Here is a 15411-nt window from a genome sequence, read left to right on the forward strand (position 1 = left end):
CTTCATAGAGTATATAGGCTCCATCTGTTTCAGTGTTGTAAGAAAACTGACTACAGATATATTGTTTGTAGATAGATTAGTTTTTAAGTTAAGAAAGTAAACTTACATTTGAAGTGTTTTACACTGACATTGATACTGTGTGCAATAATGAAAAACACATCTCACGTCACAAAGTATAACAGTTCAAGTTTCAGGAATCAAGAAACTCTTGTGGTTAAATGAAAGATTGCACATAGATTAAAAATGATAGATGAGAAAAATACATATTTTGTAATTCCACATTACCTTATTGCAAAACTTCTGACTGAGTAAATGACATAACATACTTGATCGAAATGGACATTAAAATCAGTGTAGTTTGACAGTAATCCACAAAATACTTACTCTGTGTCTGAGATGAAACTAAACAAACACATGACATTAAAGCAATTACAGCAATGTTGTCAGAATATCTGGTATGCTAGATTAAGGTATCACTCCATTTCCTAAAGTTAAGTTGCTGCGAGGGTTTTTAAAGCCCTCTTGTTTTGAACCCTACCCTAAGGATTGGTCTCTCTTGAGGAGACCTGATGTTCCAGTGGTTAACTGACAAGAACTCGTCTTCCAGGTTTCTAACCTGTAAAGATGTCAAATATTTTAAATTACACAACCAGGATCACTGCAAAACTTAAACGGCTGGTAAATACAGTGCTAAGCATAAGTGAATACATCCATGCTAAAGGTGACTAAAAAGAGGAATAAAAAAACTTCAGCAGAAAAAAAACATCTTATGGAGATTGATCTTAATGCCTTCATTTAAAAAAAATTAGGAAAATCTAACCTTAAAGGACACCGATTGTCTTTGTGAAAGAATAATGTTCTTAATTAAAATACAGTGCATAAGCAAGTACACCCCAATGTCATTTTTAATATATATTATTTATTTTTAAAGGCTATATTACATGGATCCAGGATACTGTGCATCCTGATAAAGTTTCCTTGGCCTTTGGAATGGGGTACTTTCCATAAATGAATCTCTCAGTGCAAATCAAACCAGCTATTAGGCTAACTGAAATAAAACCATGCCAATCTGGTGAAGGGTTTGTGATGATGTGGGGCTATTTTAATTCCAAATGCCAAGAGAACTTCATCAGGATGCATTGGATCCTGGATTAATCAGCAATTTCCAAAAGATTGGTTTTTTATAGTCAACTTTAGCGTGGGTGTATTCACTCATGCTGAGCACTGTACTGTATATCTGTAAAATGCAGTGTCGCACATCACATACTTAACTCTGCAAAGGATGCAAATCCTTTTTTAACATACGTCCTATTGTTCAAGGTTACAGAGTAATGTTAGTAGGGGAAAATGGCGCAACACATGGGTCTCTCGTAAGGATCCTGTTCAGGTTGAACAGCACTTGTGATGGTACTTTGAGGCACAGTCTAAATTCTGTCTCATGGCGACAAGCAGCATCACCGATTAAAACAGACAGGTTTTCAAACAACAGGTAGATCCGAGTAGGGTGACAAATCTCCTTTGTACTCTCCACCAGTAATTGGCAGAGATCCAGAGCTTCGATTTGAGCCCAAATTCGATTAACAAAGTTTTCAGGAAGTACCTGTATTACTCGCGAGAAGACGCTACACCGCTCTGCTACTCCACTCTGGGGGTTTTGCCACCAGTCTTTTAATACTTCTCCCATTCGCTCTGGTTCTAACTTGTCTGTGCCGTTTTCTGCTCTGGTGGGAGATTCTGAAGCCACTCCACCGTCTGTTCCTGTGGTGGTTCCTGATCGTGTCCCGTCTGAGCCATTAACTCAGTCTGTTCCTTCGATTCCGCCCGCCCAACCGTTCGATGTCACTCGGAACATTCGTATGGTTCCTCCCTTCAATGACCGCAAGGTGGATAAATATTTTTGCCATTTCGAGCGAGTTGCAGTGACTAAAGTGGCCTGTTGGGGTTTGGACTTTGCTGCTACAGTGTGTGCTGTCCGGGAAAGCACAGGAAATATATTTTGCGCTCACTGTACAGCAAACTGCAATCCTGAATGCCTACGAGCTGGTCCACGAGGCATACAGACAGAAGTTTCGCTGCCTTCGGAAAGCCGAGAGGCTTACTTTCGTTGAGTTTGCGAAAGAGAGGGAGAGGGCTTTTGATCGGTGGTGCACGTCTCAACAATCACACACTAGAGAAAACCTCTGCGAACTCATCCTGCTGGAGGAATTTAAAAACTGTCTCCCAGACACGGTAGCTACCTACATAAATGAGCAAAAGGTAACATCTTTATCGCAGGCGGCTATCTGTGCAGATGAGTTTGTGTTGACCCATAAAAGTTCCTTTGTCTTTTCTTCTCCTCCTCTTCCTCGTCGTAGTTGTTCAGCTCAGCCTTCCAGTCCGAGGCAGAGCTGGAGAAATTCAGATTTCGGTAGGCCTAAGTCACCGTCGGAAGGTGAGACTCGTGAGTGCTACTACTGTCATGAGGTGGGTCACCTCATTGCTGTGTGTCCGACTCTCGAAATAAAGAATTCGCCTCCAAAGCGAGACAGTTTGAAAAGTGCTGGCTTGGTGCGCACTATAAACTCAGATAACTCATACAGGAGTTCAGTCTTCGACCCGTTCGTTTTGGAAGGAATGGTGTCTCTCTCAGGGCGTGAAGGGGACACTGTTCCTATCAAAATCTTACGAGATACTGGTGCAGCCCAGTCTTTTATTCTTTCTTCGATTTTACCGTTCTCAGAGGAGACGTACTGCTCTGACGTACGTGTACAAGGAATCGAGCTTGGATATTTGAAAGTTCCGCTACACACAGTGCACCTTAGGAGTGAGCTGGCCTCTGGTTTGGTGAATGTCGCCGTTATTCCGCAGCTACCTGTTGGAGGGGTAACCTTCGTTTTAGGTAACGATTTAGCTGGCGGAAAAGTTCAGGTAATTTCGACTCCTTTTATGGAGAATTTTAAATCTGGTTCCAGGCTCTCAAGTCGCTTCAGCTCCTCAGTCAAAAAGAATATTTCACACAGTGTCACCTGAGGAAACGCTAGCTACCGTTGCACCTCGGCCGCTGTCCACGTCTGATGGTGCTAAAGTCTTTGCGTCTCTGTCTGTTGATCGAGAGCTGATTAGACGTAAACCGTGTCACACTACCACTGTTGGGAAGGGAGATATAGTTCATTCTGTGGCATATCACTTCAAGAGGGTTAAAACTCGTAAGTGTCACAAAAATGTAAAACTTGTGTCTCCCGTTAAATTCAGATGAGTACCAACTATCCTGTGTCCTGTGTCCAGCCACGATGTTGTTGGGTGGGTGATCATCTCCAGAAACATCTAGTGAGCCATTGTTTGTTCTGTTTAACACTCTGTCTTGTCTCCATTAATTTAAATAGATGTTGCATATATTTTAATTAGATGTTGATTTTTGGTGGTGGGGGTGTTACGTCTGTATGTGTTTTGCATTTCTGTTTGCCTGTTTCTTTCTGTGTCTTATGTTTGTGTTAATTGCAGACGGCCCCATGAGTTAATAGCTTCTGATTGCCCGGTGCTGGGATTGGGGCATGCTCCATTCAAAAGGGGGCTGCCGACGTCACGGGTGGGGGGGGGGGGGCGTTACGTCTTGGGCCTTGGTTTCCGAGTTGGTTGCTGCCGCGCCACGCTACACTGCTCTGGGGTTTTTGACACCGCCGTCATTCCTGCCTTTTTCTGGAGTGGGAGTCCGGAGAAGGCAGGGAATTTCCTGGGCCTGTTGTCTTTTTGGAGGCCTTGATTTTTCGTTATCTTATCTTTTTCTTATTCTTTTTGTAATAAATCATTTTTTGCATTTACTATTCCGTTCGTTGCCATCTCCCATTCATTTGATCATGTCCCGTAAAATCCCTAGACTGGGACATTACAAATTGTATTTGTTCCAAAAAGCAGCCTGTAGTGCCTCTTTTTTGCCATGCAAAGTATCCGCTTTTGATTAAACAGTTACCGTTTCATGGCTTCTGCTAAGAAACAAATAGTTCACCACACACATCGAACTTGCATCAAACATTCATCAACCCGTCTGCTTTCACTTTAAAAGAAATCCACTAGAGAACAGACAAGGCTTGCAGAGTGATATGACTGAAAGAAGCACCAAACCCGTCGTCATTGTCAGCGGCCTATTATACAGCAATGGTCTGTGTTAGGCTACAGAAATAAACCTCTGACCCCCCTAAAGAAAAAACTCAGCGGATCTATACAATTTGCGTGGGTCTCATTTTCAGGCCTAAAAAAACGAATTCCGTTTAAAAACGGAAGAATCACAGCCGTGGGCCGTGCAGAGGAATCCAATAACATCAAGAAAAAAGTAATCCAAATCCACAAAGTCAGAAATATCCAGGAATTCAATTAGTCACTCAAGTCCACAGAGAGGCAGCAAAAAGTAGTTCACAAAAGGTACAGGGGAAAAAGACAAAGCTCAGAAGTCTGTAGCAGAAGCTAGTGTATAACGTACTAGGTGCTGTCATCAAGTGTAGATTCAAGACTAGCAAAACATAAAAGATCAGGCGGCTTAAATAAGAAGACAAACAAGGCTCAGGTGGACATAATTCACTAATGGAAGATAGCACACACTTGACAAGGTACCCAAAATGGCAAAACAGGCAATACAAAATAAAGTCCATCTGCACAATGAGGACCCCACATGGTACGGTGGAAGTCTTCAATCAGGACTGGGTCCAGTATGTGCCGTGTTGGCACCCAGGACCGCTCCTCTGGACCATAACCCTCCCAGTCCACTAAATATTGAAGACCCCTGCCAGCACGACGAGAATCTACGATGAATCGAATAGGTCGGCCCGCCATCAATGATCCTTGGGGGCGGAGGGGGTTTACCTGCTGCAACAAAGGACTTGACATCCACATTCATTCCTGGCCACCAGAACCGCCTCAAGAAATTCCAGGGTCTTGCATTCTGGGTGACTGGCCAACTGTGAAGGATGCCCCCACTGAAGGACCTGAGATCGGACCTGAGAGCAGGGACATAGGCTCAATTGGAAGGTCCATTACCAGGATCCGGCTCCTTCCTCTGGGCCTGTTGCACCACCGTCTCAATTCCCCACTGTACAGGGGCCAAAATATTTGAGTCCGGAAGGATGGATGTCGGGGTCCTGTGGGACTCGGGATAACTCGAGAGAACTAGGAGGTTTAGGGACTGGGGGCATGGCTCTAGAGAGGAGGCAAGTACACTTGCACCTGGGCCCCCACTCAACTACAGTTCCAGATGACCAATTGATGTGAGGGCTGTGGTGAGTTAACCAAGGGAACCCTAGCACTAGGGGAAACTCTGGAGTCTGAATCAGGTTAAACTGAATCTTCTCATGGTGATCTCCCTCAATAGACATAAGGATTGGAGCAGTAATAAGGTTTACAGTACCTTTGCCAAGGGGTCTTCCGTCGAGGGCAGTCACTGTGAGTGGATGATCGAAGTTGTTAATGGGCAGGTGAAGTTTGCTGGCTAGAGTGAGGTCCATGAAATTTCCAGCAGCACCAGAGTCTACAAGAGCCAGCAGAAGGTGGTGTTGCTGGCACTCCCAGGAAATGGTGACCGGTATTTGCAGGAATGAAGTAGAGGCTGAGGGAGTAAGGGTTGCTCCCGTTACAGATCTCCCTCTCCTGGACGGGAGTTGGCTTTTCCCGCAAGCCCAGGACATGAAGTGTGGAAGTGACCCGGTTTCCCACAGTCGAGGCAAAGTCTCTCCTTCATCCTGCGGTCCCGCTTGGCCTGGGAAAGACAAGTTCCACCTAAATGCATGGGTTCCTCGGAGAAAGGGACCGGGGCTTGGCGCTCTGGAGACCACGGCGATGGTCTAAAGGCTGAAGCCGCAGCTCCGGAGCTGGAGCAATTCTCAGGCTTTCTTTCACGTCGCCTCTCCTGCAGACAGTTGTGGAGACGGATTGTCTGGTCAATCAAAGACTCCAGGTCCCAAGCTGTATCTTTAGCTGCCAACTCGTCCTTGATACAACTTCCATGTTCCACCCACTCTCTGCTGCCAAGGTGTGGAAGAGCACAGAATATTCAGCAACACTGGAATTGCTTTGGCGCAGATGGAACAATCGATTTGCAGCATCTCTGCCCCCTACTGGATGATCGAAGACCTGGCACATCTCATCAGAGACCCTTTCGTAGTCATCACAGGAAGAACCTTGCTGTTCCCATAGGGCGGTAGCCCAGGCCCGGGCCTTTCCAGTCAAGAGGGTGATTATGTAGGCAATTCGAGCACAATCGGCCCGGAAGATGGAGGTTTGAAGTGCAAATGTGAGGGAGCATTGGGTCAAGAATACTCAACAGTCCGCAGGGTTGCCATCATATCTCTCACAGATAGGCAGCCGAGGGTCGGGCAGCTGCTGAGTAGGGGATGGAGGTGATGACGGAGAGGGTGGCTGATGAGCAAGAAGTTCACTCACAGATTGCTGAAGACTGGAGAGCTTGTTCATGGCGACCATAGGCAGACTCGTGGGCATGCAGCCGAGACTCATGCCGTAAGACTTACCCCTAGACTTCAGGTGACTGGAAAAACTCAGTTGTAGAGACAGAGACCAATTCAGCAGAGTTGAGTTTAAATCAAAAGTTCTTTACTTTGAGGCTGTGCAGAGGAATCCAAAAACATCAAGGCAAAAACAGAGTAATCCAAATCCACAAAGTCAGAAATATCCAGGAATTCAATTAATCACTCAAGTCCACAGAGAAGCAGCAAAAAGTAGTTCACAAAAGGTACAGGGGAAAATGGCAAAGCTCAGAAGTCCGTAGCAGAAGCTAGAGTACAATTTACTAGGTGCTGTCATCAAGTGTAGATTCAAGACTGAGCAAACACAAAGGATCAGGGGGGTATTCCATCAAGCGAGCTAACCGTAAATCGCGGCTAACTTTGATAAGCCTCGCTAATTTTAGAGAGAGCTCGGTTCCATTACTCCCGCTAACAGGAATCTCAGCTGAGTTGCTGGGGTAACATATGCTTCTGAACTAACCTGGTCGGTGGCAGGCTAACTGCCGAGCTAAATTAATCTGTGTTGCAAATAAAAAACACCAGTCGGAAAACGAGTCCCAAACCGTTGGTTCCGTCAACCTGTGCTTTCGTCACCTGTAGCCTACAACTTAAAAAATAGAAGGAGAAACTTTTTTCCGACAGTGTTGCAAGCATTGATTAAGGCTACCTATCCGCTAGTTTAAATGAATTTCTGAAAATTATGCAACTTACATTGTTTGAACTTGATATGTGTGTGGTCCAAGGAATCTTGCGGCTCTGTGCAATGTACGTCTTTCGTGGTGTCATGCGCAGCGTGACAGGAGAACAATCAAGGCATGTTTTGCGTGTTCTCGGGTTCGGTTCCCATGCGATGAATTTACATAGACTATGTTAACACATTAATATTGCCATGTTTAGTTATACTCTTTAATGAAAGGCATCATTATTAAGGGTCATACAGTAGCTTCAGTGACAGTAGGCAGGCTGTCAGTGTGCTATACGATGCAAGGCAAGCCAGCCTATAGCCTAATTCTGTAAAGGCTATAATAATTAAAACCGCTTCATATAGTCTAATTAATTATGCATGTAGTTTGGATATCAAACCAACTGTATTACAGAAATTAAATATGAAATGACATATTGAAAGCCAATATTGCATTTCAGATAGGCTAATTATATTTCACAAACACTTTGGCAGAACTATATGCTTATGGGAGACAAGGCTAGGTTTTCTCCCAATAGCCTACTCCCAGGACAATATATAGGCTACCAATTTATTTTATAAATTTCAGAGTGAACCCTTTTAATTTACAAACGTAGGTTATCTTTATTGTTGAATAGCCTATGCCAAAGTTGTTTTGAGTTTAAATAGCCTGCTTATTCACTCGTTTTGTTCAGAGTGAAGACAATCAAAGTCCCAATTCAAACCATCATAATTACTGTTTAGCGATTTACAGTAGGCCTACGATTTCGTTATTCTCCTTTTTAGGCAACTATACTGTATCTATTTTTTTTCTCTCGTGTTCAATTTGATTACTTCCGATGAAAATCCTGTAGATGGCGCTTGTAAATCGAACTGAAATCGTCTAGTTTGCCTTAATTTTACGACATGCATCCTCTTTTCGTCAATCTATGGTTTTGGTCTACTTTTCTACCTCGTGCACGAGCAGACATGAAGCTGATTTTAGCCTCGTTTGAATAAACGAGGGCAAGATGCAGCTAACTTGAGTTAATGGAACGGCTTTAGCTTCAAGTGGAAGTCTACACTAGTTCAAGCCAGGCTATTTCTGTTGAGCGCCGCCTTGTTTAGCGAGGTTGATGGAATACCCCCCAGGCGGCTTTAATAAGAAGACAAACAAGGCTCAGGTGGACGTAATTCACTAATAGAAGATAGACATGTGACTAATCAAGCACACATGACAAGGTACCCAGACCACTGCACATCCTTGCTGCCACATGACATGATACAGACATGTATGTCCTGCAGGAAGGTGTCCTGCGCTTGGCAAAGCACAAATGGAATGATGTCCGGGCTGAGGAAAATGCTGCTGAACCCGGGGAAATCAACAAACAATTCAGGTATGCAGCCTACAGACAGTTTGTAGTTTGGCAACACGGCACCTTGGGAGAAGGACGAAGGGTGGTCATTCCCAGCTGTTGCGTCTGGAGGGTTCGGGACAAATACCCAGACCCTTTTAATCAGTACAGGGGCTTCATCCCTAGCAGGGTGTAGTGGGTATTATACCTAAAAACTTCACTGTTCTGTTGTTTAATACTCTATTTATATGATCACTGTTTGTCTTTTTTTACATAAGAGTGTTCACCATGCAAGTCAATTGTTTCTGAACATATTTTGTGCCTTGTCTTTTGTAAACAAATAACAACTGAATGTCAATTTTTTTTTATTGCAATTATACAATGGCAGAAGCCTAGCATAACAATCATCTCATACAAAATGAGGTGTGTGATGTGGAAGACTGAGACTGGCTCTATACTACTACACAGCCACTGTTAATTGAGTCTACAGACCTAATGCATTATTATAAAAGCTCCAGACAGTCTGTGCTGCCGCCAAATTTTGTGCCCATTTAGGCTCTGCCCATGGTGGTGGTCAAGAGTACCTTGCTCCTACACAGGATAGGACTAACTGACCCATCGAATTACCTGAAAGGCCAATACAGGTGAAAATTTTTCAGCCAGCGGGTGTCCAGAATGATTTCACACAGTTTCTGATGTGGAGGCGAATTCTTGACAATTCAGTCCTTTTCACGGCTGTCCACCATGACCATGACGACTTCTTTAGTCACCTTCTTTTGTGTCACCTTCTTCTAAGATACAGATGCAATGTCTCTTCCTGTGTGCCATGTGACATCATCCCAGTCACTCCTGATAAGGAGAGGTATAAGAACAATATGACTTACGTGGAATTGACAATGTTGTTGAATTCTTGTAGAGTGGTTGACTTGGTGTTTAGATCCAGTGAAGATATACTAAAGGGTATAAGGGTGGTGCAAGCATGACCAGGAAAGGTTGAGTCTTTATGCTCATTTAATGGGTCCGTAATGAAAAGGAACATATCTAGGCTTACAGTTATTTGGAAACCTTACTATTGCCAACAATGTCTTTGTGTTACGCTACCTTGTATCCAACTCCCCAAAATCAACCTTGTGGTAGGGACTCTCTTGCAATTCTTCAACCCCGCGATTTCAATGTCATCATTCCTGCATATCACAATGAGCAGTAATCAGTCAAGCTTTCAAAGATTTTCAGCGAGAACAATTGTATTGAGTTACCGGCTGGCTCCAGCATCTCTTACCTCTCATTCCATTCCCAACCCCTCACTGGATGGTGACATGCCCTTGGTTCCGGTGGCTCAAGCCCAGTCTGTGGAGGAGAATGAGGATGGCTCATGGTGGATGGTATCATCAGTCGGACCAGTGCATATCCTTTTGAGGGTCCCTGAACAGCCAGAAAATTCACAGACTGTACAGTCACATACAACTCCGCCAGAAGACATTAATCCACCCCTTGCGAGGCCACAGATTGCCCCATTGAATTCTGTCATGGTGGCCCTAGATGCACCATCCGGACTACAGCAGGGCTTCATTTAAATCCTTATCATTTGCCGCGTTCAGCTTCTCTAGTGCAAGGAGTCGGTTTACTGGGGCGGGTGGCAGGTGACAGAGCAGTCAACCAATGATCACTTTAGACCTTGTCAATAGGAGCTTTACACGGGGGTATGGTCACCGAGACTTTGACCTACCAAGTGGGGGTGGATGTAGGCAGTGGGGCCGGGCAAACGCTGCCATCACCAGCCATGTGTAGGAATAGTAGGCTGACTAGCTGAATGGGAACTAATCAACAGACACGTGTAATTGGTAAATCAGCAAATTCGCTTGTCTACATCAGGGCTTCAATATGCGGGCGGTTTGCTTCCGATAGTTTGGAACACTGGTGCTGCAGTGAAGTGTCGGGTCCTAGGTTCGCAAGGCAATATTGTAAATCGAGCTTGAATCGAGTCAGCATTCTGTCTGGGAATGAAGTCTATGTGGTGATCACGGCAGCGATACTTGAGGTGGATTTTGGACACTGAGACAGACCCTTTGGATGCAGCTCCAGCATGTAGCCACTGTTTTCTCCTTTTGAGATTTCTGTATATTGTTTAGGGAGAATTTGTGTGTGTGCGTATGTATATGGGGTTGTGAGGGGTGGATATGGGTAATTTATTGGACAACGTTCAATTGGTCAGCTACCAACTAGAGACCTCTGAAGTTCGCCTATACTATAAAACCGCTACCATCTTTACCCATATAAGGAGATCCGTTATCTTGAGATTTTTTTCTATTGGAAAAAATATGGGGATTTTCCATTATCGCACCTGTTAAACTTTGATGTCCTTCTACGGTACCTACAGGAGGCTGGCCTGCGAAGTGACCACTACCAAGGGTGGCCTCCACTGTCTATCCCAAAGAAGGTGCTCATGTTGCTGTGGTACATGGCCAATCAGAACAGCTTTCGGGAGATATCGGACAAGTTCAATGTCTCGGCTTCATCAGCACACCGTGCCATTACCCAAGTGCTGACCATCATGTCCACCCTTGGCCGGACCTTTGTGTCTTGGCCTACAGGCTGTGAGAAGAGGGTATCTGCCACCAGTTTTCAGCACACATCTGGTCTTGAGGGGGTCATTGGAGCGATTGATGGCTGCCATATTAGGATCCAGAGGCCACCTGTCAGAGGAGGGGGCTACATGAATAGGAAGTCCTACTTTTCTTTTTTTTTTTTTTCTTTTTTTTTAAGATATTTTTTTGGGCTTTTATGCCTTTAATCAGATAGGACAGTGTAGGGTGACAGGAAACGAGTGGGAGAGAGAGTAGGGTGGGATCCGGAAAGGACCACGGGGCGGGAATCGCCGGTGCAGGTGCCCCAGCCAGTCGCGTCACGACTGGGGCTGGAAGTCCTACTTTTCTATCCTTCTCCAGGGGATTGTGGATGCTGAAGGCCGCTTCATTAATATCTTCACTGGAGTCCCTGGCAGAGTGCATGATGCCAGGCTGCTGCGGTCCTCCCCATTTTTCCAAGAATGGCAGGAGAAGATGGGGGAGTACTATCTGCTGGGGGATAGTGCTTACATTTGTCAGCATTTTCCCTTCATCGTCACTCCCCGATGTGACAATGGGGCGCTTACAGCTGCAGACCTTCGCCGCAACACCAACATCAGCCGGGGTAGAGTTATAGTTGAGCAGGCATTCGGGAGAATGAAGTGCAAGTGGAGGCGCGTGAGAGATGTGCAAAACACATGCACGGTCACTATTGTGAAGAACATTTTGGCCGCATGTTACCTTCACAACTTTGCACAAGGAGCCTTGATGGGATGTGAAGAACACCCAGGTGGATGTCCAAGAGAGGAGGATGACAATGAGTAGGAAGTGGTGTTTAGCTTGTATTCATTTAACACTATTCCTGTGTTTGTAATAAATGTGTTAAACCTTACATTTGTAACTAAACACACTTGGGTGACATTGAAACACACTCAGGCTTGGATAAGTAACATAATATATGAGTTTATTGTGACTTAGAACAATAAAAGAAAAGTGCAAAAGTTCAAAATAAGATTACAACACAAAAGGTTATTTCTTTGTAGAACAAAAATATATGTGTTAAGAACAAGTATTACAACGCAGAACTAGAATAGAACTTGTGCCTGCCTCAATCCCTCTCCACCATCCGGGTGAACAGTTGGATGAGGGCTTGGCGGTCTTCCCTCGCTGACCTCATCTCCGCCAGGGTCTCCTCATGACGCCTCTGGAAGCGGCCATGGACTCAGCATCTGACCTCTCCAGGTAGGCCAAGAGGTCATCCTCCAGCCTCCGTGGCCTCGAAGTGCCAGAGGAAGTGGCTCTGGTGGACAGTGCTGGAGAGGGCGCTCTGGCGGAGCAGGTAGACGGCGCAGGAGAGGGCGCGCTGGTGGATGCGCTGGTGGACGGCGCAGGAGAGAGCGCGCTGATGGATGCGCTGGTGGACGAGTTGCAGGGAGATGACTGATCCCACTCTGCATCAACCGCTGGCCTCAGTGCTTCTGGTCGGCGGACCACAACACCAGCGCAATCACTCCCCACCATAAGTGGGTCCACGTCATGATTGCCCCCAATCAGCTCATCCATCTCCTTGTAAAACTGGAAGCGGACAGGGCCTCTTCCAGTTGCGCTGTTGAGGTCTTTGCACTTCTTATAGCCCTCCACCAGAGTCAACCACTTCCGTGCCACCTTGTCCTGCTGGAACAACCGGCCAAACTGTCTGCCCAGCCTCTCTGCCATCTCCTCCCACAGCAGCCTCTTCGTCTTCCTCCCCAACTTCAGCCGCCGGTTCAGCTCTGACAGGGACTTTGCAGGTCCCTCACCCTCTACGTCAAGATGGATGCACATCAAGTGTATCAGTTAGAGGGTTTGGTCTTTGCTGAATCCCTCATTGACGGTATCTGAATCATAAAAAAGGAACATGTCAGCACAGTACTTGCAGCACCCAGGGATTAATGACTGTTAAAGTATTGTCATGTCTACAGTATCATGCTTTTTGAGTAACTCACCCGTACAAGTGCAGTCCGCCAGGTGAAGGACGGCTGCCACCATGAGGCCCTCATCAACAAAATAGCGGTCAGCATTTTGATACGATGTTCCTCGAAAAGGCATGGTCCTGGCCTTATCGACAAATACAACCATGCTCTGGTTGAGGAAGACTAAAAAAACAAAATGTATGTTATGGACTGCAACTTATGTATGCTATGAATGAACTCCACAAAACCCCATTGCCTACTAAACCACTACCAGCAATACACATTGTAATAATAACAATAATAATAATAAGAAGAATATGAATGATAATAATATGAATTTGTAAAAGAAACACTAACATTTCAACTAATTCCGCTATTACAAGACATACATTTCAATGACATTTTGCCATTTGCGCTTATTTCTATTGACCACCGGTTCTTTGTATTGTCATATCATTTCATGCTCTATTTATGTCATTGCTAGCTTCCTAACTATGCTTTTTTTATTATAAATATATCTATTATATTTCCTGGTTCATGGTTTGGTAGATGAGCCTTAGTAAGGCTGGTGGTACCGTGTTGGCTTGCAGTGTAAATTGTCTCTGGTGTTGGTTTGGTGTACTTGATGAACTATTTTTCTTTCTTTCTTTTTGGTTTGGGACCTGTGCTCTGTGCATGACCAATGTTGTTTTTACCTGTCATATTGATGACTATTTGGCCTGTATTCTTCTCTCATTCGCTTGGAAGTGTGAGGGGGTATTTAGGGCTGCCTTTGCTTGTTTTGTCCAACGATTGCCTACTCGCTATTATGTTTTAAGCTTTCGTCTACAAATACAATAAATGCAGTTGTGTATCACCTGTGCCTTCAGATGTCCTGTTTGAACAGTATAAGTCTGGTTGGGTGCATAGCTTAGCACTGCACTCTTGCAATCACCCTTTCATTGTGAAACAATTAGCATCATCTAGCTGGAACTATTCTACATGACATTTTTTTTTTTTTCTAAATGAATATCATCATAAAATATATATTTAATAGATCATAATTCAATTTATAAATGCAGAAAAAGTAGAACACATCCAATACTTTTTATAGGCGCTGTATTATATATCTATGTACAGATATTCATATGAAATATTTCTTCTAGTATTACAGATTTATGTAAATCAATATAAGATATCAATCAATATCGGAATTTAGTAAAAAACAGTATTTCATGCATGCCACGTTCACATTGGGAATACATTTTTCTTCAAACGCATGATGGCTCTTTTCCTGATTTCCTTTGTATTGATTCCATAAATAATTGGATTCAGGGTAGGAGGAAATATTAAAGCTGAAACACCAATAAACTTTGTAAGACCAGGAGATAGGTATTTTAACCTGTAAGAAATTATCGTAAAAAGCCCTAAACACTCAAAAAGGAGAAAAACAACAAGATGTGTTGCACATGTTTGCATGGCTTTGCTTCTTGTGTCTGTGCTTTTGCTTCTGAAACAAGCCATCAGAATCTGCAGGTAAGTGTACAGAATGAGAGCCACAGTCATTGGCTGTGTCACAATCACAGTCAGAATACCATAAATGTTATTAATTGTTGTGTCTGCGCACATCAGCCTCAACAATGATGGATTGTCACAGTAAGTGTGAGTCACATTATTTCTACAGCGAGGTAGCCTTAGGAGCAGGATGAAAAGCACTCCAATCAAAATCAAACTTGAACCCCAGATTAGTGCAATTATTGTCATGAGGTGGGCATTGGTCATTATTGTGGCATACTGCAGTGGTCTGCATATAGCAATATATCTGTCATAGGCCATGGCTGCTAAAATAAACGTTACCCCGCTGGCATAGATGTGAACAAAAAAGGCTTGGGTTACACAGGCAGGGAACTCTATGGATTCGGAGTTAGACAAAAACTCCCTCATGATCTGTGGAAATAATGCTGATGAGCCAATGAGATCGTTGATTGGCATGTTTATCAGAAGAATGTACATTGGATGGTGAAGATTTTTGTCGAGAATGATGGTAATGAGCAGAAGAAGGTTGCAGAAAACAATAACCATATATCCTAGTGTGGCCAGAAGAAAAGCCAGGAAAGCCCTTTCCTGTGGTACATCGAAGCCTTGAAGTGTCAAAACAGAGGATACATTTGAAACGTTGTCCATCTTCATGGAGTAGGCTCCCTCTGTTTCAAGGCTGTAAGAAATATAATTGATTAGTTGGTTTTACAAGATATTTACTGTATCTTATATAACAAATCTTAAAAATAATTGTTTTTACATTTTAACTTTTGTTTAACTTAAAATTGAATTCCTAATAAAGAAAAACACACCTGTCACAAAAAAAAAAAAAAGCATGAGAAGAAAGACAAATAAATCTCTCTGACCAAGGCACTC

At 44.0% G+C, this 15411-nt stretch overlaps 1 protein-coding gene across 1 annotated transcript; it reads right to left on the reverse strand.

Annotated features, from left to right (window-relative positions):
• Positions 1 to 14244: 14244 nt before the first annotated feature.
• Positions 14245 to 15180, reverse strand: LOC134100099 (olfactory receptor 52B2-like). The gene has a single exon (XM_062553147.1). The coding sequence runs from the start codon at positions 15178 to 15180 to the stop codon at positions 14245 to 14247; it is 936 nt and encodes a 311-aa protein (XP_062409131.1).
• Between the last annotated feature and the right edge of the window lie 231 nt (positions 15181 to 15411).

This window comes from Sardina pilchardus, chromosome 13 (genome assembly GCF_963854185.1).
Source record: "Sardina pilchardus chromosome 13, fSarPil1.1, whole genome shotgun sequence".
Lineage (NCBI taxonomy): Eukaryota > Metazoa > Chordata > Actinopteri > Clupeiformes > Clupeidae > Sardina > Sardina pilchardus.

Bases quoted from the DNA above. Each gene is read 5' to 3' on its own strand.
- LOC134100099 (XM_062553147.1), bottom strand. From the start codon at position 15,180: ATGGACAACGTTTCAAATGTATCCTCTGTTTTGACACTTCAAGGCTTC.